The sequence below is a fragment of the Populus euphratica genome, unplaced genomic scaffold (assembly GCF_000495115.2).
Source record: "Populus euphratica unplaced genomic scaffold, PopEup_1.0 scaffold104.1, whole genome shotgun sequence".
Lineage (NCBI taxonomy): Eukaryota > Viridiplantae > Streptophyta > Magnoliopsida > Malpighiales > Salicaceae > Populus > Populus euphratica.
Genome location: NW_011499915.1, coordinates 865443 through 891080, shown reverse-complemented (window position 1 = coordinate 891080; position 25638 = coordinate 865443). Strand labels below are relative to the sequence as shown.

The 25638-nt window shown below is 33.5% G+C and overlaps 2 protein-coding genes and 2 pseudogenes across 3 annotated transcripts; all 4 read right to left on the bottom strand.

The window, feature by feature from the left end:
* Positions 1-2875: 2875 nt before the first annotated feature.
* On the bottom strand, positions 2876-3202 carry LOC105134534 (dirigent protein 23-like; annotated as a pseudogene).
* A 3806-nt stretch (positions 3203-7008) lies between these two features.
* On the bottom strand, positions 7009-7335 carry LOC105134533 (dirigent protein 23-like; annotated as a pseudogene).
* A 5325-nt stretch (positions 7336-12660) lies between these two features.
* On the bottom strand, positions 12661-15884 carry LOC105134531 (putative amidase C869.01). 2 transcript variants are annotated; one of them, XM_011038983.1, is made up of 5 exons: positions 15246-15884; positions 14680-14894; positions 14295-14594; positions 13247-13442; positions 12661-13163 (listed from the first exon to the last, which is right to left on the bottom strand). In XM_011038983.1, exons 1-5 carry the CDS (start codon positions 15768-15770, stop codon positions 12789-12791), a joined length of 1611 nt encoding a protein of 536 aa, XP_011037285.1. In that variant the 5' UTR covers positions 15771-15884; the 3' UTR covers positions 12661-12788. The 2 variants fall into 2 exon arrangements, with proteins under 2 accessions (XP_011037285.1, XP_011037286.1); XM_011038984.1 differs by having other exon boundaries at positions 14295-14540.
* Positions 15885-22073: 6189 nt separating this feature from the next.
* On the bottom strand, positions 22074-24434 carry LOC105134532 (putative amidase C869.01). The gene is made up of 5 exons (XM_011038985.1): positions 23910-24434; positions 23359-23573; positions 22970-23206; positions 22677-22875; positions 22074-22549 (listed from the first exon to the last, which is right to left on the bottom strand). Exons 1-5 carry the CDS (start codon positions 24432-24434, stop codon positions 22193-22195), a joined length of 1533 nt encoding a protein of 510 aa, XP_011037287.1. The 3' UTR covers positions 22074-22192.
* Positions 24435-25638: the final 1204 nt, after the last annotated feature.

The following is a 25638-nucleotide window of genomic DNA, read 5'->3' as shown; positions in this document are numbered from 1 at the left end:
ACCAAAAATTTATTATTATTTTGAAATTTGGATTTAATAAAATAAAGTTCGCTTATCAACTGAAGCAATATAAGACCGTTGTTGAATGCAAATCTATCTTTCCTGTATTGCATTTATTTCTTTTTACTTAACTGATTTTGGTTGCTGTAAAAATTAGTTCAATTTTATTTTTGAAGAAATTCTTGTTTTAATTTTTTTTATATTGATCTAATAATAAAAAATATTATTTAATATCTAAATTACTTGTACATGTATAGCAGATTAAAAAATAAAAATTATAACTGATCATTAATTAATTTAATTTATAAAAAATCATATACACCAATGATTTTTAAAGAGATATCTAAACTAAAAAACAATTAAGCACTTTACCTGGTAGAATTTTTAGAGTGTATTTAAGAATGTGGTAAGAATTGTTTTTTAAAGTGTTTTTTTGGATATATATATATATATATATTAAAAAAATTTATTTTTTATATAAGCATATTAAAATAATTAAAAAAATATTTAAAAATTAATTTAAAATAATATAAATTTTAATTTTAATAAAAAAAAGGTACCAAATCCAAATAATGTTTTGGAATATATATTCACGTGTTGTAATTTACACCTTTCTTCCACTTTCGTATACTTCTTTAGTGACCTGCTTTTAATCTCTTCTTTAGTTTGTTTTTATCTTCTGATTATTCTTAACTATGGAAGGGGCCTGATTGAAAAACCTAGGCCAAGGATCGTATGGAACCGTTTATTTAGCAGCATCAACAGATGCTAATGATATAGATGGATTGTTTTGCAGTGGAAAGTACGAAACTTGAAGACTCTTTTAGTCTTCAGAAGGAAGGAAGGATATTAGGAAGATTTCTTGGTTCTAATGAAGTTATAGGATGCTATGGAGATTGTGTGAGTGTTGAACGAGGGGTGTTCAAGTACTATCTTTTGCTGGAGTATACTCCCAAGGAAGTTATAGGATGCTATGGAGATTGTGTGAGTGTTGAACGAGGGGTGTTCAAGTACTATCTTTTGTTGGAGTATACTCCCAAGGAAGTTATAGGATGCTATGGAGATTGTGTGAGTGTTGAACGAGGGGTGTTCACGTACTATCTTTTGTTGGAGTATGCTCCTAAGGATTCTCTTCTAAATTTGATGAAAGATTAAGGAGGTACGGGTCCGGAGAGCCATGTCAGGGAATACACGCAGATGCTGCTGAAGGGGTTATCTTGCGTTCACTATAATGGCCATGTGCATTACGAACTTAAACCGGCAAACATCCTGGATTTTCTTTGTGGAGATCATGGAGTAAGGGGTCATCATCTTAAGATTGCTGATTTTGGGCTGGCTAGAGAGCCTGGAGAGGACGATTCGGATAAGTTGTTGCATGTGTAACAATACCGCGGGACGCCATGCTATATGTCTCCTGAGTCTGCAATTTGTTGAGATCACCTCAGCTTTGGATATATGGTCTCTTGGTTGCATTGCTGTTGAGATGATCACAGGACGGATTGCTTGGGGAACTTTGGATTCGAAAGAATTATTCAATAAGCTTGTCGTGGGAATGAATCACCAATGATTCCCGAAAATATGCCAGAGAAAGGAAAAGATTTCTTGAAGGGGTGCTTTGAGAGAGATCACTGTGAGAGGTGGTCTGCTGATACCCTCCTGACTCATTCTTTCATACTCGAAGAGCTACTGCTGCCAGTGGAAACGAAGACTAATTTCGAGCTCCCAAATTGATGGTGTAGTTCTGTCTGTGGTCCATTTTGTATTATGTTAAAATTAGGTTTCCAGGCAGAAAAGGTGCATGCAGAGCATGCTGATAAACTTGATTCAGTAGCCGTAAAAATATGGTTACCATTTGTTTTGTTATGATTCCTGGTGACAGGGCATAAAAGGACTGCTTGAAAGAATGAAATTAGATATGTTCAATCTTTTTGCTGCAAGTACGGAACTCCTTTTGCTGGTTATCGCAGACCTTTGCTTGTTTCCACTGCTCTACATCGTCAACTTTCCCTTAAGCTAGATTATTGCTGCAGCGAAAGAAGGGAGAGAGCTTCGTGTAGAAATTGCCTGAAGACTTGAATAGTCCCAAATCGACCCAATACAACCGACATCCAAAAACAAGATACAGAGGAGCAGAAACAGTCAGGAGCCAAGCAAGAAGTTCAGGCTCTCTGGACAATCCTTGTTTTGCCAAAGAATCTGCCACATTGTTAGCTTTGCGAAGAACGTGAGCAAAAGAGACTGTCTCATAGCTTTGAGACACATCTAAAGATTGCCAGGAACAAGTTATTAAACTTTCAAGGTCAACTTTCTGGACTATTCAATCCAATTAGTTACAAGTTTTAGTCTCTAAGCTGTTTCTGGTTCTGAGTGCAGTAGCAAGATTTGATCATGATCATCACAAGTTGAAAATTTTTCCGGACAGTATTAGTAATCCTTTCTTAATCTGTTAAAGTATATTGATGGCCATGCTTTTGTTTAAATCACATGACGAGGCAGCAAGTAAAGCAGTATTAACTTACTCCCACTGCTCTAAACACTGCCATTACTAAATAAGAACAGCAGCAACGCCAATCAACAGCTTGCCAAACACTTTTCTGACTTTTACTCCTTCCTCAAATACTGTGGAAAGAGGAAAGGAAGGAAGGAAAAGTGGTTGGATCTCATGAATATTAAAAATTACTAATTTCACAATTTAATTAGGTAGAAAAACTCCAAGAATGAACCAGGTTGAATCGTCTGATTACTCTACTAATAGTAATCAACATGCATGGTGCTGCTGCATCAAGTCATAGCCTAAAAGTAGGTTAACAACTCATGGCAAACCACGCTGATAAAAAGAGCATGGCTATACTTTTCTGAAACAATAAAGTAACATCTAGTGAACTACAGTAACATTGTAGCCATCCATGGCATCACCAGTGGTAACATCAAGCCGATAAGTTTGTGCAATGGCATAGCCACGTGCTAATCGGAGAAGGCCGGTTCCGCCAACAATTGGCATCTCACGAGCTGGATTCACTGCCGAATTCTTGCCAAGGAGGCTAATGCAGCTGCCATTATAGATACCGTCAGTGAATGCAAAGTCCATCGCCATGATCAAGGCCACTTCATTCTGCCCAGCTGACCCATAGATCCCCTAGGCTCGGCCTAGAGGCTTTGATTTTGGACCAGGCCCTTCAGTCAATGGATCATCAACCATCATAATAGGTCAGCTTCACTTGGTCGAGCAACTGTAATTGTAATGTCTTTTGGCTGATGCCATTAGATGTCTTTTTACAGGGGAGTTTGACGTATCAAATTCAAAAACCGGCTAACTACGTACAGGACCCACTTGCTTGCAAATTAGAGAGAACAAAACAATGGCATCTCTTCTTTTTTTAAGGGTAATTGTATTAAAAAAAAACTAGACAAAATACTGGTGGCATACTGTAAGAAATATAAAGGTCCGTTACTCATGTTTAAATGATCTTAGGCAACAACAAACAAAGCAGAAGCTAAAAACAAAACACTTAAAAGTCTGAAAAACAAACAGCTAAAGCAATAACAGGATAGCTAGTCAACCAGGTTTTAAAAAATTCAAAATTTACTCAAATAAAAACCTTGAAACTGGTAGATCGTTTTCTAGAAAACCCAAAATCGATCAACTGGGCAAGCAATCACAGCAGACTTGGAAAGCAGAACTCAGATAATAATAAAAGTAAAAGACCCCATGACACTAGAAGATGCCAAATGAGCCTGAGATCAAGAGGAATTTGATATCTGGGTTCTAACTCCACCATATAGGATCAGAGAAGCTCGAAAATCTCCTCACTCTCTAACATCTTGGTGATGTCAGTAAAACTAATGAAATACCTGGTTATTTTTCTTGTACGAGATGAAGTAAACATTGGCTAAAAATGAAATTACCTGTGATTAGCCCTAATTCAAAACCCACCCCATTTGTTTTCCAAGTTAGGGAAAAAAAAAAAAAAACCACCCAATATATTCTATTCAACTATGATTATGATCGGGATGCAGAAAATCAAAACACACCTGCTTTCCTTACAATTGACGAATTTATTAACAAAATTTATGCAAATCAAACCTATTTTTTAGGTCACAGATATTCATTCTCCAACATAAATAATAATAATATCTGGTTAAAATATTTCACTTGTTAGAAATATTTTAGAATGAAAATAAATATGGAGTTTGTTTAGAAGAATATTGTTTTTAAAGTATTTATTTGTCCTACGTATAAGTAATATTTTTATGATACGACTAAATTCTTTAAACTTCTAAAAAATAAGATAAAAATATATTTTTTATTATATATTGTTTTTTTGTGCAGTAACAAGTTTTTAATAAATTTGAAATATAAGGATGAAGTAGTATGATTGCTAATCAAACAATATAATTATTGATAAAATAATATAATTATTCATGAAATAGTTATATTTTAAATTAAATTGAATAGTTGCTATTTAATTTTATCTCAACAGTTACAAATATTAAAATTAATTATGAAAATTAATTCAATGATAAATTAATCTTTTAGACACACTAAGTTTCAAATATTATTTTTTTATAGTATAAATATTCATATAATAACATTAGAAAGCCTATTAGAATAATTTTTTCATTATCACTTAATTTACTATATAATAAAAAATTATATTTATAAACATTAAAAGAAAGTTTTTCTTTTAATGTGTGAAATAAATATTTTTATTTTTTATTCATTTATAAACTATTACCAATTCAAACTATAAAATAGTTTTGATTCATATAAATCTGATGATATACTTATAGTAATTATGTTTCATTAGCCATCAACTTTGACATGGATCTTCTAAAATAATTTCACCAGAATAATTTTGAAGCTTTTCGTTCATAAACCCCTTTGTGAACCATTTATCCTAACCGTTCCAAGACATTTTCTTGGGTTTAAGGTAGTGGGTGGATTGATTGTTCATGGATCTAATGCGTTGATTACTGATTATAATTAGTTGTTAAATAAAGTGTTAATCAGTTAAAAACCTATGAAATTGAAAGTATGATCATGGTAAATACAAGAGCCACAAATATAATTAATCTTAAATTACGCCTAACTCCTTAATTTCCACTGCTCGCATCTCAATAATCTGGGAAAGAAATCGAATGCAATAAAGGGTAAAAATGGTTGCTGGATGGCTGTGTGTACATGCATGGAAATAGGATCCATTCTTCGAAGGAGGTATCTCTCATTATTTGCCTTTGCACAGATTGACGATATCGTCATATTAAATTCTTAATCTTTCCATGCACCATACCATGTCGATTTGGTTTGGCAAATAATCTATTTAACAAAAAAGAAAAGTACTAGGAGTGCATTGAAATTCGATTTCCGAATGACTTTAAATACTATGTTTGAAATTAAAGTTTAACCTTTTTTTATTAAAATTTAAATTTATATTTTAAATTAATTTTTTTAATATTTTTAAATTATATATGATGGATTAGTACCAGTAATTTTTACCACTCACAATGTTTGCAATGATAATATCAATTTATTGATTGTGGAACGAAAAAAACCTTTTTTTTAATGAAACGGGAAGGAAAAAAAACATGGATTCAAAACATTTCTGTAATATATCTAAAAAAGTTACAATATCAACTCATCTTTTCATTATTTATATGAGAGTGAATTGAATGATTTTTGTTTGATAAAAACAATAGCTAGGATTGGGACAAAGTTCATCAGGAAGTTACTTTGGCTGACTTGAATTAGGAGGAAAATAACATAAAACCAGATGCAGCTGCGGCAAATGGAGATGAAATTGAAATTGACGTATATAGTAGTATTAAAAAAAGTAATGGCAGTTGGAATGGGTCGAATGAAAGCGATTCTTCAAGTGAAAATAATTCACTTGAGGCTTGGGAATAACAATTGAGAAGACAACCGACTTGGATTAGGGATTATGTGAGTGAAGAAGGCTTATTTAAGGAAGCAGATATTGCATTTTTAGCTATGTTTGCAACTAATAACCCAGTTCTATTTAAAGAGGCACTAAAAGATGCAAAATATAGAACATTGATAGATGTGGAAATTGTAGCAATTAAGAAAAACGATACTTGGGAATTGACAAATTTACCTACTGAGGCAAAAAAAGTTGATGAAAAATGGATGTATAAAATGAAATTCAATGAAAATAATGATGAGGTGAAGAAGTACAAAGCTTGTTTGGTTGTAAAGAGTTACACCTAAAAATATAGTGTAGACTACACAGAGGTTTTTATAACTATAACATGTTTGGAGACAAATTAATTGGTAATTTCTCTTGCAGTTCAGAAAAGATGGATGATTTTTCAGTTATATATAAAATCAACTTTTCTACATGGAGCAAAAGAGACTGTCTCATAGCTTTGAGACACATCTAAAGATTGCCAGGAACAAGTTATTAAACTTTCAAGGTCAACTTTCTGGACTATTCAATCCAATTAGTTACAAGTTTTAGTCTCTAAGCTGTTTCTGGTTCTGAGTGCAGTAGCAAGATTTGATCATGATCATCACAAGTTGAAAATTTTTCCGGACAGTATTAGTAATCCTTTCTTAATCTGTTAAAGTATATTGATGGCCATGCTTTTGTTTAAATCACATGACGAGGCAGCAAGTAAAGCAGTATTAACTTACTCCCACTGCTCTAAACACTGCCATTACTAAATAAGAACAGCAGCAACGCCAATCAACAGCTTGCCAAACACTTTTCTGACTTTTACTCCTTCCTCAAATACTGTGGAAAGAGGAAAGGAAGGAAGGAAAAGTGGTTGGATCTCATGAATATTAAAAATTACTAATTTCACAATTTAATTAGGTAGAAAAACTCCAAGAATGAACCAGGTTGAATCGTCTGATTACTCTACTAATAGTAATCAACATGCATGGTGCTGCTGCATCAAGTCATAGCCTAAAAGTAGGTTAACAACTCATGGCAAACCACGCTGATAAAAAGAGCATGGCTATACTTTTCTGAAACAATAAAGTAACATCTAGTGAACTACAGTAACATTGTAGCCATCCATGGCATCACCAGTGGTAACATCAAGCCGATAAGTTTGTGCAATGGCATAGCCACGTGCTAATCGGAGAAGGCCGGTTCCGCCAACAATTGGCATCTCACGAGCTGGATTCACTGCCGAATTCTTGCCAAGGAGGCTAATGCAGCTGCCATTATAGATACCGTCAGTGAATGCAAAGTCCATCGCCATGATCAAGGCCACTTCATTCTGCCCAGCTGACCCATAGATCCCCTAGGCTCGGCCTAGAGGCTTTGATTTTGGACCAGGCCCTTCAGTCAATGGATCATCAACCATCATAATAGGTCAGCTTCACTTGGTCGAGCAACTGTAATTGTAATGTCTTTTGGCTGATGCCATTAGATGTCTTTTTACAGGGGAGTTTGACGTATCAAATTCAAAAACCGGCTAACTACGTACAGGACCCACTTGCTTGCAAATTAGAGAGAACAAAACAATGGCATCTCTTCTTTTTTTAAGGGTAATTGTATTAAAAAAAAACTAGACAAAATACTGGTGGCATACTGTAAGAAATATAAAGGTCCGTTACTCATGTTTAAATGATCTTAGGCAACAACAAACAAAGCAGAAGCTAAAAACAAAACACTTAAAAGTCTGAAAAACAAACAGCTAAAGCAATAACAGGATAGCTAGTCAACCAGGTTTTAAAAAATTCAAAATTTACTCAAATAAAAACCTTGAAACTGGTAGATCGTTTTCTAGAAAACCCAAAATCGATCAACTGGGCAAGCAATCACAGCAGACTTGGAAAGCAGAACTCAGATAATAATAAAAGTAAAAGACCCCATGACACTAGAAGATGCCAAATGAGCCTGAGATCAAGAGGAATTTGATATCTGGGTTCTAACTCCACCATATAGGATCAGAGAAGCTCGAAAATCTCCTCACTCTCTAACATCTTGGTGATGTCAGTAAAACTAATGAAATACCTGGTTATTTTTCTTGTACGAGATGAAGTAAACATTGGCTAAAAATGAAATTACCTGTGATTAGCCCTAATTCAAAACCCACCCCATTTGTTTTCCAAGTTAGGGAAAAAAAAAAAAAAACCACCCAATATATTCTATTCAACTATGATTATGATCGGGATGCAGAAAATCAAAACACACCTGCTTTCCTTACAATTGACGAATTTATTAACAAAATTTATGCAAATCAAACCTATTTTTTAGGTCACAGATATTCATTCTCCAACATAAATAATAATAATATCTGGTTAAAATATTTCACTTGTTAGAAATATTTTAGAATGAAAATAAATATGGAGTTTGTTTAGAAGAATATTGTTTTTAAAGTATTTATTTGTCCTACGTATAAGTAATATTTTTATGATACGACTAAATTCTTTAAACTTCTAAAAAATAAGATAAAAATATATTTTTTATTATATATTGTTTTTTTGTGCAGTAACAAGTTTTTAATAAATTTGAAATATAAGGATGAAGTAGTATGATTGCTAATCAAACAATATAATTATTGATAAAATAATATAATTATTCATGAAATAGTTATATTTTAAATTAAATTGAATAGTTGCTATTTAATTTTATCTCAACAGTTACAAATATTAAAATTAATTATGAAAATTAATTCAATGATAAATTAATCTTTTAGACACACTAAGTTTCAAATATTATTTTTTTATAGTATAAATATTCATATAATAACATTAGAAAGCCTATTAGAATAATTTTTTCATTATCACTTAATTTACTATATAATAAAAAATTATATTTATAAACATTAAAAGAAAGTTTTTCTTTTAATGTGTGAAATAAATATTTTTATTTTTTATTCATTTATAAACTATTACCAATTCAAACTATAAAATAGTTTTGATTCATATAAATCTGATGATATACTTATAGTAATTATGTTTCATTAGCCATCAACTTTGACATGGATCTTCTAAAATAATTTCACCAGAATAATTTTGAAGCTTTTCGTTCATAAACCCCTTTGTGAACCATTTATCCTAACCGTTCCAAGACATTTTCTTGGGTTTAAGGTAGTGGGTGGATTGATTGTTCATGGATCTAATGCGTTGATTACTGATTATAATTAGTTGTTAAATAAAGTGTTAATCAGTTAAAAACCTATGAAATTGAAAGTATGATCATGGTAAATACAAGAGCCACAAATATAATTAATCTTAAATTACGCCTAACTCCTTAATTTCCACTGCTCGCATCTCAATAATCTGGGAAAGAAATCGAATGCAATAAAGGGTAAAAATGGTTGCTGGATGGCTGTGTGTACATGCATGGAAATAGGATCCATTCTTCGAAGGAGGTATCTCTCATTATTTGCCTTTGCACAGATTGACGATATCGTCATATTAAATTCTTAATCTTTCCATGCACCATACCATGTCGATTTGGTTTGGCAAATAATCTATTTAACAAAAAAGAAAAGTACTAGGAGTGCATTGAAATTCGATTTCCGAATGACTTTAAATACTATGTTTGAAATTAAAGTTTAACCTTTTTTTATTAAAATTTAAATTTATATTTTAAATTAATTTTTTTAATATTTTTAAATTATATATGATGGATTAGTACCAGTAATTTTTACCACTCACAATGTTTGCAATGATAATATCAATTTATTGATTGTGGAACGAAAAAAACCTTTTTTTTAATGAAACGGGAAGGAAAAAAAACATGGATTCAAAACATTTCTGTAATATATCTAAAAAAGTTACAATATCAACTCATCTTTTCATTATTTATATGAGAGTGAATTGAATGATTTTTGTTTGATAAAAACAATAGCTAGGATTGGGACAAAGTTCATCAGGAAGTTACTTTGGCTGACTTGAATTAGGAGGAAAATAACATAAAACCAGATGCAGCTGCGGCAAATGGAGATGAAATTGAAATTGACGTATATAGTAGTATTAAAAAAAGTAATGGCAGTTGGAATGGGTCGAATGAAAGCGATTCTTCAAGTGAAAATAATTCACTTGAGGCTTGGGAATAACAATTGAGAAGACAACCGACTTGGATTAGGGATTATGTGAGTGAAGAAGGCTTATTTAAGGAAGCAGATATTGCATTTTTAGCTATGTTTGCAACTAATGACCCAGTTCTATTTGAAGAGGCACTAAAAGATGCAAAATATAGAACATTGATAGATGTGGAAATTGTAGCAATTGAGAAAAACGATACTTGGAAATTGATAAATTTACCTATTCGGGCAAAGAAAGTTGGTGAAAAATGAGTGTATAAAATGAAATTCAATGAAAATGATAAGGTGAAGAAATACAAAGCCTGTTTGGTTGCAAAGAGTTACATTTAAAAATATGGTGTAGACTACACAGAGGTTTTTGTAACTATAACATATTTGGAGACAAATTGATTGGTAATTTTTCTTGCAGTTCAGAAAAGATGGATGATTTTTCAGTTATATATAAAATCAACTTTTCTACATGGAAAAATTAGTGAAAAGGTTTTTGTTGAGCAACCTCTTGGTTATGAGAAGAAAAGGAAAGAACAAAATGTATACAAACTAAAGAAAGCTTTATACGAACTCAAACAAGCTCCATATACTTGGTATAAAAACTATCTCAACCCAATAATTTAAGTTGTTATATGAGGTCCCAATATATGATTTATATTATTTTCTAACACACCTCCTCAAATGAAAGTTTTTAAGTTTGAAACTTGTACATGCTCATATTACATTTTGTTTATTTTTTTATCATATAAATAGAAATGATGAGATTCAAACTTGTGACTGCTTAATTATCAAGATTTTAATATCACTTATAAGTGTTCATCTAGTAAATATAAGTAAGATATAAAAATGTGCACCTTATTTATTTAAACAACAAAACTAGCTATATATATAGACTGCAACCCACATTTTACATTCCTTGATGAAAAACTAGAAAATAAATAACTTGACTCTAAATAGTAAGAATTATTCAAACCACTAAGCAACTGAGACTAAAGACTGTATCAAGACTAGCAATTTCAACGAGCACACACTAAATTCACCAGCTTCTTAGCTTGATGATAAATATATAGAGCCCTTGCGCATTCCCTACAATCTTTGAGTTTCGGCTGAGGTTTGTTGTCTGGCAACATCTGTTCCTGCAATTGGATAATTTCTAGGAACCGAATATCTGGCTTTCATCTTTGTTCCAATTTAAAGTCAACTGCAACTAATTTTTATTTTCATTTAGGCCAACTTTAGTAATTAGACTCCTTAAATGGAATGGGATTCATTCTTGTCATCATTCCACATATAACATATATTGACATGTAAATTAATTTTTAATTAGATATGATTTAGATTTCGATAAAACTTGGACCACATTGTCTCTTTGCTACCAGATAATGAGCAAGCATCATGTTAGTTCACATCGCAATGAGTGTGTAAGGATGCATGGATACACAGTGCTATTTCCCTTCTGCACAGTGGATTTTAAAAAGCAGTAGCCAGGAAGTAAATATGATGGCATGGACCAAAATTGGCAGATTCACAGAGCACTCGGCCGAATATTATGGAATTAATGCCAATTTTGAGACCAAATTGTGTCTCCTCACTACCAGATTATGAGCATGCATTAAGTTAGGTCACATCGCAATGATTGTGCGAGGATAGCATACATACGCAGTGCTATTTACCTTTAACCAAGAAGCATGACGGCATGGACCAGAACAGGCAGATTCATAGAGCACTCGGGCGGATATTATGGCATATGCCGATTTTGAGACTCCTGCAATCCTTATCTATTGATCTCTTCACATGGGTTCTGAATTTGCTCACCATACTTTAAAGGAAACGGTCATTAACAGCCTCAATTAGAGAGGGAAAAAAATACACAGGTTAAAAGCAAGGATCTAAAAAGAAGAAGAAAAAACCATGGAGATGAGAGGAACAATAGCACAATGCCGTCATCTAATGGTTCACCCATGGGCGATATGTCCATATCAATTGCAAGGAGAGGAGCAGCAGCTGCACCAGGAGTCACCAAGGCATCTAGCTTATTATCCCACATCAACTTCTGGAAGCCATCTCTCAATATTTTTATTGAGATAAACTAGCACAAAATCTTTTAGTGGTAGGTATCTTTGCAAACTTCGGCTCCGGCTCTCTACAAATAGAAAATAAAAAACAGGGAAGAAAATTTATACACAGAAGCCCGCGTAAGACTGCCGAGGACATCATCCAAAATCCTCAACCCATTTAAGAATCAAGTCTAGAATGTTTTGGAAGCCTCGATGATCCAAGAATGTACCACGAAGTTCATAATTTTTTATTCAGCTTGGATCTAAGATAATATATAGAGGGTGTTTGGGTTGGAGTTGTGGTTGGTTTTTTTTTAAAAGCTACCACATTTCTTATTAAATATATATATTTTTTGCTTTTAAAAAATATGGTGTGTACTTTAAAAAAATGGTACCTTAAAAAAAAAAATACCACACCTCACACCCAAACACTCTCAAAGTGGGCGTGATGACCCAATTATACATAGTCATGGAGCAAGCTCCAAAAGACAATGGATCCATCTGCTAGCCCATCTAGTAATTTCAAAGAGCCATGCCGGGCATGAAACCCAGCCCAACACCAAACCACAGATTCACAAAGCTAAGCAGCACGTTAACTTGAAAGCGTTTAAAGCTTGAAAATTAAGGTGTTTGCCCAGAATAAGAGTTTTATTATTGAACTGTTAGGTACTTGATTAGCATCAAAACAAGTCTCGATGGGATTTCGCTAGGCTGTCAAGGCTTGAATGCAGGGGGCCTCCTAACCTTGGTAGCTGTCTCAAAGCCATAAGCAATCTCAATTAGTTTTGGCTCCGAACCCTTTGGTCCACCGAAGCAAATGCCAAAAGGCACACCGTCACTGTCATACCCAGCAGGGACACTGATTCCAGGGGATTGTCCAATTGCAAGAACAAATGATAATACATAACTAAAATCAGGTGCCACCAACGCATCTAGTTTGTTCTTCTTGATTAATTTCTCGAGGCTATTCTTCGAGATTTTGCTGAATGTTGACACCAGTTTCTTCAATGTAGCATCAATGTTTGTTATGTTTCGACTCAAGAACTCGGCTTTCTCGAAGAGCTCTTGACCGTATTCCTTGGTCTTTTCCTGCAAGACCAACCAAATAAATCAAAATGTGGATTGCACCCGTGTTGGTTCAGTATGCCGATTATAGTCGCGCATGTACTAACCAATCTGGAGAACTTTTTGTTGAAGGCTATCACAGCTGCTAAGGATCGGACTGGAGACGCCACCAGCTGTTCTAGATACTCATTCAAGGCTGGCTTGAATTCGAGCAGCATTGCAAGTAATTCTCCATTCTGCCCGGCTGTGATCGTGTCATCGTCGCTTATTTGCAAATTGTCTACGAGAACTGCACCTTGTCGTCTTAATTTTGGAAAATATAAAGATTGTCTAGTCAGCTTGCACTAATTTGCCATGAGATTATTGAAACTACTACTAGAAAAATCTAGAGATCGTTTGATATCATTCTCGTTTTCTGTTTTTATTCTCAAATTTCTTATTTTTGTTTACAGATTCTTAAAAACAGAAAACTTGTTTTGTTTTGCAATTTTCTTAATTAGTTTTTGTCTTTTAATTTATAAAATACACTTAATCTCAATTGGAATTAATAGCCATGATATCCAATGCTGTAGAATGGGTCTAGATCCAGTCCCGACTTGGACCCTATCATCTTAGACTGATCCTAAGCCAACCCTCTAGGACGGCTTGAACCTAGTCTTGGCTCTCAACTTAATCCTTGTTCGCCTTGGAGCTGGGTCATAACCCAACTCCCGAGATTTTATTTCCTGGGTTGTGACCTACCCTCCAATTATTATAAATTTAGTCCTAAATAAATTTAATTTTTTTAATGTTTTTATATTATTTTAATATGTTAATATTAAAAATAATTTTTTAAAAATAATAAAAATATTATTTTAATAAATTTTAAATAAAAATATTTTAAAAAATAACTGTTATTTTATTTAATTATAAATTATCTAGGTGTCTCGTATATGTTATTAGCCCAATAATCACTAAAGTCATATATATACTCTGTAGATTAACTGCACAACTTTTGAGAAACATTTTTTTTTAAGTTTTGAAAACTTGTTCTCATTTTTTATTTATTGAAAACAAAAAACAAAAACGAGCAAGTTTTTATATTTTATTTTCAATTTTTTATGAACAAAAACAAAAAACGAAAATGACACCAGAAAAACACTTGGTTTTTTTTACCTTAGTGTTTGAAAATGGTGCTCAAAAGTTTGATGCCGACGGGATCCTTTATCGTTGCCCGAATTGTAAAATAGAGTCCTCAATATCCCCAATCTCTTCCCTTTAAGCCCAAGAGGGTTAAGAAATTGTCTGTAGCCACCGTTTGGAATATATTTTGCTGCTTCTCTGGTTGCAGCATCATTTGAATCAAAGCCTACAATGGCATCAAGAACATATACAGCGTCCGATACTGTCCTGCACATTGGCCTGCTCCATCCAACATGTAACAACCAGAAACCAGCATAAATCTTACCGACCATTCAGTATAATACAGCAAATACTGATTCACATTATCTCAATTGCTGATGCTAGTAAAATTATCACAGTCGGCTAAGAATTCACCTACCCCACAGTGTCCTGTCTAGGGGTGATGGGGATAACCCCAGCTCTACTAGTGAGACCAACAGTGGGTTTGATGCCCACAATTGAGTTGTAACTCGATGGACATAGGATGGAGCCATCAGTCTCGGTCCCAAGTGACACGGCTGCCAAGTTCGCTGCCACTGATATTCCTGACCCGCTGCTTGACCCACAAGGAGTCACGGACAAAACATATGGATTCTGCAAATAAAGGTCACACAATTATTATCTCATGTCGTCAGTGCAATTGACAAGTCATTCGGAAGACAATCGTCACAGAACTTGTAGCATTGGAATGCCAATCGTGCTTCCTGCTTGTTTGTTCTTAGCATAAGCTAGAAAACCTTTTGAATTTTACAAAATGATTGATTATAATCACAATCAAACCCCAGAATTATCTGTTAGTTTCAGACATAACTCCAAAAGTCCATGAGATGACGGTAATGTTTAGCATAGCAGAGTCATGACATGCAGTTAGAAGCCTGGATAAGTGATGAATCATTTCAAGAAAGGCTTGAACAACTGACTTGTGCGAGTAATTAAGCAACTCACCTTTCCTTGGCCGCTTCTCCCACAAAAACCTGAGGGTGCGCCATTTGTCCTGAAATTAGCCCACTCACTCAAGCTAGACTTCCCTAATATGATAGCTCCAGCTTTCCTCAACTTCATTACCACACCTGCATCCCGAGGCACAACTGATCCAAGGAGTGCATAAGAACCAGCTGTAGTGTTCAGTTTGTCTTTGGTTGCAATATTGTCCTTGAGCAGGATAGGAATCCCGTGCAAACCACCAGTTGACCCCGTGGCGTTGACCCTGCGCTCTCGGTCAGCCTTATCGGCTAGAAAGAGTGCATCAGGGTTCACCTCTATGACCCCTCTAAGAAGCGGATTGAGTCTGCGGATCCGTTTGAGGTAGAACCCAACGAGTTGTCTAGAGGTTAGTTGGTTTTGCTTAAAAGCTAGTTGAAGATCATCTATAGTTGCTTCTTCAATTGAGAAGGCACTGCTTGTCTTGGTAAAGAACCCAGATAATAATAAAGAGGCAAGAATTAAAAACAGTAGAGAATTGTTGGCCATAGCTTATAAGATGAGAAGTGCTCAACTGAGTCGCCCAGCTGAGTTTTCAAGTCTGAAGTAGGCTACGGGTGAGATAGGAGATGGTGCTGCCTTAAGTAGACAAATACTGCAGGCTGAAGCAGCAATACAGGACGTTTCTATATATTTATATTAATTTATGGTTACTGATAGAATTAATTAATTAATTAATTAATTAATAATTACTAATTATAAACTAAAAGAGAAGGTTTACGGTGCCTCTCCTCTCCTCACATATTATTATTAATTAAATATTACTTCACTTTTTTAAAAAAAAAATACAATGTTTTTTTAATTTTATTTTTTAATATTAATTTTTTTATTGATTTATTATATCCTCATTATACAAATTTCAAGTTTAACAGGATAATATGGTTAATTAATTTTTTTAATTAATTTTTTTAATTTTATCTTTTAATATTGAATTGGTTGAACATAATTTATTTTGTTCATTTTCTATTATGTTATTTGAACCTCATGAGTTGAGAATAATGTTTAAAAGATTAACTTGAGTATACTTATACTGTTTTTTATATCTCATTTTTAATTGATATTTTTAAATTTTATTATTCAATACTAGATTGGTTAAGAATTAAGTTTCATAATTTGTTTCTATTTATTTTCTAGAAGAATATCTTGGTCTCATGACCAAATAAATCTTTTTTGAATTATTTTTTTAAATTTTAACTTTCAATATTGATTCGACTAAGAATTAAACTTTATAATTTATTTTGATTTGCTTTTTGGAAGGTTATTAAAGTCTCATAATTCGGATTATAAATTTAATATGATTCAAATTAATCTAATTCAATCTATTATATTATTATTTTAATATTAAAAAAATAATATCTTTATTTTTTTAGTGAAATTATATTTTCAGGAGTTATATAAATTGTTTTTTAACCTGCAAATTCAATTAATTATATCAAAACAATTCTTATTCAATTATTTTTTTAAATAATATTAATAATATTTAAATTTTTATATTAAAAAATTTAAACCAATTTTATCATGAGTACTTAACTAGATATTAATGTATGGCCATAGCCTAGGATGGTCAATTCATATTAATTTAATAGTATGCTTACTCGGCACAAGGGTGTGAACATAACTTTCCGACAGTGCTATTGCTTTTTGGATATCGGATTTCAAAAAGAAGCGCACCAATCAAGGAGGAAAAATCAAACGGTGTGCGTGGCTATTAAGTTATTATTTATTTTTATGTTTTAAAAATATTTTAAAAATAATTTTTTAATTTTTTTATATTTTTTAAATATTTTAATATATTGATATCAAAAATATTTTTTAAAAAATAAAATAAATATTATTTTAATATATTTTCAAATAAAAAATACTTGAAAAAAATTATCATCTCAGTCTTAAATACTCTTTAAATAAAGTCATGTATTTCAATTTGATTCTAAAATAAATATCTAAATTAAAATAATTTTTTTAAGTTTTTAAACTAAATTAAACTAAAATTAACTTTAAATTTATTAATTTTAATTCATTTTTTTAAACTGATTTAAATCAAAATTATTTCAATTGTTTTTTTGGGTTTTTTTTATTAGGCTACATATTTTTGGATTCTTTTAAGATTTTATTATAATGAATCCAAGTTATATTTAGTATTATTTTTAGTTTTTCAAGATTTGTTTTGAATTTTTATAATGAAATTGAGTTGTTTTATTATAAAAGCTTAAAAAATCTATGAACAATTATATGAATTTTTTTCTTCAGTATAAAAATGCAGAAGTGTTCCAGTTCATCCAGATTAATAACAATAATAATAAATGAAATTTGAGAAACTGCTCTTCGTACAGCAAAAGCTTCCATCGATTCTGCACAAGTTACCAACAAAATTTAAAGGAGAACAAATAGTCTTTACATAGATGCGTCCTACCTGTAATTATGTTGCAGCAAAAACATATAATCTCCCAAGTTACCATGTGAATACGAATATGTTAGTGTAATATGTTTTTTAATTAATTGATTGGTTATTTGTGATATTATTATATTTATATAAATATATATTTATTATTAATAAAAAAATAATTTATTTTAATATTTATATAATATTAGATTAATGGATCTAAAATAAAAATAAAGTCTATATAATAAAAACATTTTATAAAAATATTATAAAATTGCTATAATTATGAGATTTTTATTATATAAAAATGTTATTTTTAAAATGTTTCTAATTGATATTTTTTTTAAATACTGTATATTCATTAAAACCATAAAGACTATATATATATATATATATAGACTATATATATAATGTTTTTTTATTATGAAAAGAAACAGTTGTTCTCGTAAGAGATATCTATAACTAATATATAGGTACTTGTTATAAAATATTTATATTGAACTAACCTGAATGAAAATTTCATATGAAAAAAATCACGTTTATCCATGTAAAGGTTCACATAATAGTTATGTAAGTGATTTTTAGACTTGAAATTACTAAATCATTTTATATAGAGAATGTTATACTTTTGTCATGTTATATGTTATCTTAATTTAGGTAATGAAAGAACAAATTTTGGATATAAAATAAATTATATAAATTGTTGAATTGATAATAAATTAAATTATTTAATTTATTTAATTATAATTATAATTTATATTTGGGCTAATATATTACAAATATAATGAGTCAAATACATTAAAAATTATTAGTTAAAAATTAATCTAGAATGATTTAATAAGATAAAATTTAATTAAAATATATTTTAGAAATTAAACTGAAACTTCCTGCAGATAGGTCTGTTCCATCCAGAGCCAAGAGATGCATTTATGTTCCTTGAATTCAATACAATAGTTTCGAAACAGAGTCCTCTGTAGTTGTAATGACTAACAAATTACTCTTTTAGGTGAACGCCGTATAGCTTTACAAGTTGCTAAAATGCAGTGGAAACATACATATAAAGTTTAATTCATCTTCATGACAATCATTTTCTTTTTGGTAGCCGTTTTCTACTTGTGATTGGGAAAATATTCCTGCTTCTTAAATAGGTCTTTCACATCTCATAAGCTGATATGGATAACAGAAGATCACTAACCCAGCAGTTTCTTGTCTAAGAGAAATCGGGAGACCACCAGCTCCGATGATGAGACAAACTGTTGGTCTTATGCCTACCACTGAGTTAGCATTAGATGGAGCCTTCAATCTCAGTTCCTAGAGACACTGCTACCAAATTTGCTGCCACTGATATTGCTGACCCACTACTTGATCCGCGCACAGCGTATGCTCCAACGCTAGCCAGTAGCCAGTAGCCACTAGCAATTTCTACGTGAGTTTATATTCCAACGACACTTTCTCCTGTTAGAGTTTACAGTGAAATGAAGAGATCGGAACAGGTAAATTATGTAAAAGAACAAACCAATACTAAACCTGGGAGAGTGCATTACCACAGTATATTCATTTACTATTTTTGCTGAGAGATCATTCAAATCACACACACACACGTACCATTTCAGTTTAACAATATCATTATTTCAAGATTGTGTTTTCACACTTAAGAACCATTAATTAAAAATTAATCTAGAATGATTTAATAAGATAAAATTTAATTAAAATATATTTTAGAAATTAAACTGAAACTTCCTGCAGATAGGTCTGTTCCATCCAGAGCCAAGAGATGCATTTATGTTCCTTGAATTCAATACAATAGTTTCGAAACAGAGTCCTCTGTAGTTGTAATGACTAACAAATTACTCTTTTAGGTGAACGCCGTATAGCTTTACAAGTTGCTAAAATGCAGTGGAAACATACATATAAAGTTTAATTCATCTTCATGACAATCATTTTCTTTTTGGTAGCCGTTTTCTACTTGTGATTGGGAAAATATTCCTGCTTCTTAAATAGGTCTTTCACATCTCATAAGCTGATATGGATAACAGAAGATCACTAACCCAGCAGTTTCTTGTCTAAGAGAAATCGGGAGACCACCAGCTCCGATGATGAGACAAACTGTTGGTCTTATGCCTACCACTGAGTTAGCATTAGATGGAGCCTTCAATCTCAGTTCCTAGAGACACTGCTACCAAATTTGCTGCCACTGATATTGCTGACCCACTACTTGATCCACAAGGGTCTGCTGATAGAACACAAGGGTTCTGCAAAAAGATTCAAAACACCAGAAAGTTAGTTTATCAAATCTGTATAATCTTTCTGTCCAAGTCCTGCCATCTGAAGAATTAAAACACCTTAGCTCACCTTTCCTTGGCCTCCTCTAGCACTCAAACCGTAGGGGTTTCAAGTGACATGAAAGCAGCCTGCTTACTCAAGCTAGCCTTTTCAAGAATTATAGCTCCAGCTTCCCTCAACTTCACAACAATACCTGCGTCATGACGCACGACTGATTCAAGCAGTGCAAAAGATCCAGACGAGGTGTTCAACGGTAGCAATGTTATCCTTGAGAAGGATAGGAATGCCATGCAAACCAACCATTGAACCTGGTGCCCTAACACTGAGCTCGTCATCAGCCTTATCAGCTTGGCGAGGTGCATCAGGAATTATTTCTATGACCCCTTTTAGGAATGAGTTCAGTCTATTGATTTCTCCAATGTAGAACTCAACCAGTTTCCTTGACGTGAGTTGGTTCTGCTTAAAAGCAAGCTGGAGATCACATATGCTTGCTACCTTGATCAAGAATGCATGGATTGGTATTGCTAAAATAATGAAAGTTAGTGACGAGACGAGTGAGAAGTTTAGTACTGTCTACTGTCTTGGTAGCCATGACTAACTGAATGGAGGACTGTATTCTAGTGCTGCTGTGAGTCATAAGACACTTACTGAGATGTTTTGTACTGCTCTTTGTCAGAATTGTCTGTTCTTTATCTTTCCAACCATGTCATAATCATCTTTCTTAACTTATCGCAGCATTGATATATTAACTTTAGAAATATCCTTACAGCACTGAGCTGAAGTGCTCGCTAATTTACTAGCATGCTAAGGCTATAGGGTCTCTGGTGCATATTTTGTCCAATTCATGGCTTATGGTATCTGCCGTCCATTTCTTGAAGTTTTTCTCTCTGGAGTTTTGCAGATTATTTCACAAGAAAAATTTTGACAAAAGCAAATAAATTTGGCTCTAATGTATTACATTTCCTTACAATATTGTATGTTATTAAGCTTCTGTTTTCTTTCAGGTGTGACAACACAGAGAGTATGCGTTTGTATCTGGGATTCAATTATTGATTGTACATAATTCAACGGGACATTAATATCTGCCAATTTTTCCATTTGACGCCGAGATCAAACTGCTAAAGCCATCAGAAAAATTCAGAGTAAGTAACACCATTTACATGTAGACAACAGTTGAATTTGGACTCAGAAGAGATCGAAAGAAAGAAAGAATTATAAACTATCCTAAATTAAGTTTAATTTTAAATCTTTCCTATCAGTTAATAACAAAAGTAATAGAACTAATACAACGAGAGGAAAACCATCCAAGATGGACACAGAATCTGCTTGAAAAACTACCTAACAAGCAAATCCTAAGAGACAGAACGCAAGCACGCTCAGAGTCCAAGATAGATGAAGAGATGGAGCACTGGACGTTGCTGATGCAGCACTGATAGGTGAGCTCAAAGGCGGAGGAGTCGGACTTGAAGTTTCTGGTGTGACGAAGATATCAATCTTTTGTCCAGCTTGGCAGTGATCAGGGAAAGCAGATATGAAGTAGAAGTGGCCAAGTCTATTAAGAGTCAGTGAATCATAGCCGTGGTGATTGTAGTAACTAGCTATTGGAGATGCTACATTGCATGACTTGAAATCTTGGCGAGTCACTTGCTTCACATCGTGGAATCGATAGTCGTGGTGGAAAACAAGAGTATCACCGACATGAAACTTCTTGTTGGCTGCCCAATCTTGGTAATCATTGTCCCCCATGCTTGTCCAACCAGCAGAACCACCAACCTGGTAAAGACGAGCAGCCATGGAGACTCCACAAAGAGCCGTAGTCAAGAAGAAAATAACCACAGTTTTCTTGAAAACCATGATTGAAAGACAATGAATTAATGTTTTTGAGAAGGCTAAACTAGCGAATAGAGAGCACTGGCAAGAGAAAGACCTCGAAGGTTGCTTGAATGAATTTGCGAGAAAACCAAGTCTGAGTACCTAGGTATATATAGTATTGATCTCATCCGAAACATAGAAGGAGAGAGATTTCCTGATTTTACTAGGAATTAAATCCATATGAAGACAATAAATTGATTTCGGATCCAAGTTACTGAATATTTTTTTGTTACAAAACAGAATTGGCTAGTGTCATACCTTTAAGCCAACAGAACAGATACAAAATAACAAACCCTAAGACCAAAAAAAAAATCTATAATTATTGATCAATGCAATATAAAACTTGGAATTTCAAAGAAGACATTCTTTTGAAGCTTCAAGCCTTGAATGTGGGAGGCTTTCTAATTTTAGTAGCCTGCTCAAAACCAAATGCAATCTGAATTAGCTTTGGTTCTGTACCCTTCAATCCTCCAAAGTTTATGCCAAAAGGCACACCCTTATCATCATATCCTGAGGGGACATTGATCCCTGGGAATCCTCCGATTGCAAGAACAGGTGCAAAACCTGCACCAGGTGTGACCATGGCATCTAGCTTATAATACCTCATCATCTTCTGAAATCCATCTCTTGTCAGTTTCTCTAAACTTATTAATGCTGCCTTCTCTATTTTGCCGATCCCATTTGTAGCTTGAGCTAGAAGAAAGATGTCTTGACCAAATTCGTTGATCTTTTCCTGTATGGCCATTGAAATATATTAAGATTGTCAGATGTAATCATGCATTCTTAGAATTACTGGTGTAGCTTAAATATTGATCATTGTACATAAAAAATTGAAAGAAAACCTGTTCCCATATACTCACAAGATCTGCAAATTTTTGGTTGAATGCAATAACATCGGCTAAGGTTCTGACTGGGGAAGCCACCAGATCTTTCAAGTATGTATTCAAGGATATTTTGAACTCAGCTAGCAATGCTATTGCTTCACCGCTCCCAGTGGAATTTAAGATAGCATTGATGTTGGCTATTTCCAAATGGTCAACTATAACTGAACCTCCTTGTCTTCGTTTGAAGATAAAACTTGTATTACACAATCACATATTTGATAAAAAAAAAAAAAAACTTAAATTAATGGTTAGAATATTTTTTTTATTACCTTAGTGTTTGAAGATGATACTCAAAAGCTTGACTCTCTGCTTTACTGGCAAAACCCAAGAATGGATTCCTTACTATTCCAAGTCTCTTCCCTTTCAATCCATAAGGCTTGAGAAATTGTTTGTAGCCGCCGTGTGGGATGTACTTTGATGCTTCTTGGGTTGCACCATCGTTGTAATCAACACCTACAATGGCATCAAGGACGATAACAGCATCCGATACAGTCCTGCAGATAGGCCTGCTCCATACAAAGCCAAGGGGTGATTATCTGTTGACTGAAATCAATGGAACGACTTGACAATAAGTGGACCATATATATTGTTGATATGATTGACTAATTGAGTGAAGATTAATGCAGTGATGTGATAGGATTAATATAAGAACACTCACCCAACAGTGTCCTGTCTAGGAGAAATTGGGATAACCCCAGCTCGGCTGGTGAGACCAACTGTTGGTTTTATGCCCACCACCGAATTTGCATTAGATGGACATAAGATGGAGCCATCAGTCTCAGTCCCTAGTGATACTGCTACAAAATTTGCTGCTACCGATATTGCTGACCCGCTACTTGATCCACAAGGATCATCTGATAGAACATATGGATTCTGCACAAAGATCCAGAACACTAGAGCGTTACTCTACCAACAACGATGGATATTTCTTCGGGCCATGGCTGATCATATCGTGAATATTCAAGCAAATAATTGAAGAGCGAAAGGCCAACAAAAACTGATTAAAAAAACAGAGAAACTTCGGCAAGGATTATGCGGTTAAAACTGTTCAAGGTGTTTTTTTGCTTAAAATAATAATTTTAAAATATTTATTTTTAATATCAACACATCATAATAATATAAAAATATAAAAAATTAATTTAAATTAAAAGATTCAAATTTTAATAAAAAACAGATTCAACTTGAATACCAAACACCCCTCTTACTCACCTTTCCTTGGCCACCTCTAGCACTAAAACCATTAGGTGCATCAAGTGATCTGAAAGCAGCCCACTCACTCAAACTAGCCTTTCCAAGAATTATAGCGCCAGATTTCCTTAACTTTGCCACTACCCCTGCATCGCGAGGGACAACTGATCGAAGCAGCGCAAAAGAGCCAGCTGTTGTGTTCAGCTTATCTTTGGTGGCAATGTTATCCTTTAGCAGTATAGGAATGCCATGCAAGCCAACCAGAGCACCTTGTGCCCTAACCCTCCGCTCATAGTCGGCTCTATCAGCTTGATAGAGTGCATCAGGGTTTATTTCTATGACCCCTTTAAGGACTGAATTGAGCCCATGGATTTCTCCAATGTAGAACTCGACTAGTTGCCTTGAGGTGAGCTTCTTCTGCTTAAAAGCAAGTTGGAGATCACTTATGCTAGCTTCTCTAATCGAGAATGCATGGCATGATATTGCTAAAAGAAAGAAAATTAGTGATGAGAGAAGCGAAGATCTCAATGGTTTCTTGGTAACCATATCGTACTTCGCTGTAAAACTGTGTTCTATGTTGAACTTGTGTTTGAGTGAGATGTGAAATGGTCTTGACTACACAGAGAAACAATGAATATATCGGTGCCTGCGATGCATATCGTGGACTGTCTATTTGAATCATTCTGTTAATTAAATACTGCCACTTGATTAAAACTTCGCACAGATCTTTGCCGGGATTATCTATTTCTGACAGGATTCTACTTGTCCTTATAGATGGTGGCAATATAATTAATGTTGCTGATTATAAGAGAAAGCTTTGGTTAATTTTGAAAAAAGCGAAGGCACCAATGATGGCAAAATCGGCTATGATGGCAAAATCGGCTTTCTTAACTTATTGCACAAAAGAAATGCCCATATAGAATATTCTTATAGCAGTGAGCTGAGGTATTGGTCGGTTAATGACCAAGTCAAGGCAGCAGCAAGGTCTCTGGTGAATGACCAATTCATGGCTCACCGGTATTTGCCTTCTGTTTCTGGCAGTTTTTCATGCATGATAGCTGCAGCTATAGATTATCTTATACGGAAAACACTCAAGGCATCGCTAGCAAATATGTGTGCGCGCACTGTTGTTTAATTGCCGTCCATTTCTGGCAATTTTTTCTTTGATGATTTCTGAAGCTTTAGATTATTTTATGTGGAAAGTATTCAGCGCACTGAAACAGTCCTGCTCCATGGCTTGTTTGCTGCTTTTGGCTAGGGCCAAATGGACAACAATTCACCATAGATTCTAAAGAAGTTTTCTTGCTTTCCGGTGTTATATATTGTTGATGGTTGCCTCATTTGTTGCTGAAGAAGTGGTCCTTGATGCCAAAAAGATTGAGTCAAGATTAGCCCTATTTGTTAGGATGTTAGTTGCAAAAAAAGTTGTTCAGCTATTTTTCTATTAAAATCTTTTCATTATTTTTATGAAGTTCCTTATTAAAACTCTTATATAAAAAAGTAATTTCATCAATAAAGAATTATATTTGCAACCACAATAACAACAATTCTATATTTTCAATTTTTCAAATATTTCTTTATTCTTCCGTATCTCTATACTATGTTTGATGATTACGAGGAGTATACCGCAACTTTCTCTTTCTATGTTTGGAGCTTCTACGTCTTTCATCATTACACTTGACAGCTCCACCTACACCAACTCTCTTTGGTGTCTTCGCCTTTCATCATAGGCGGTCGCCTTTTATCACAG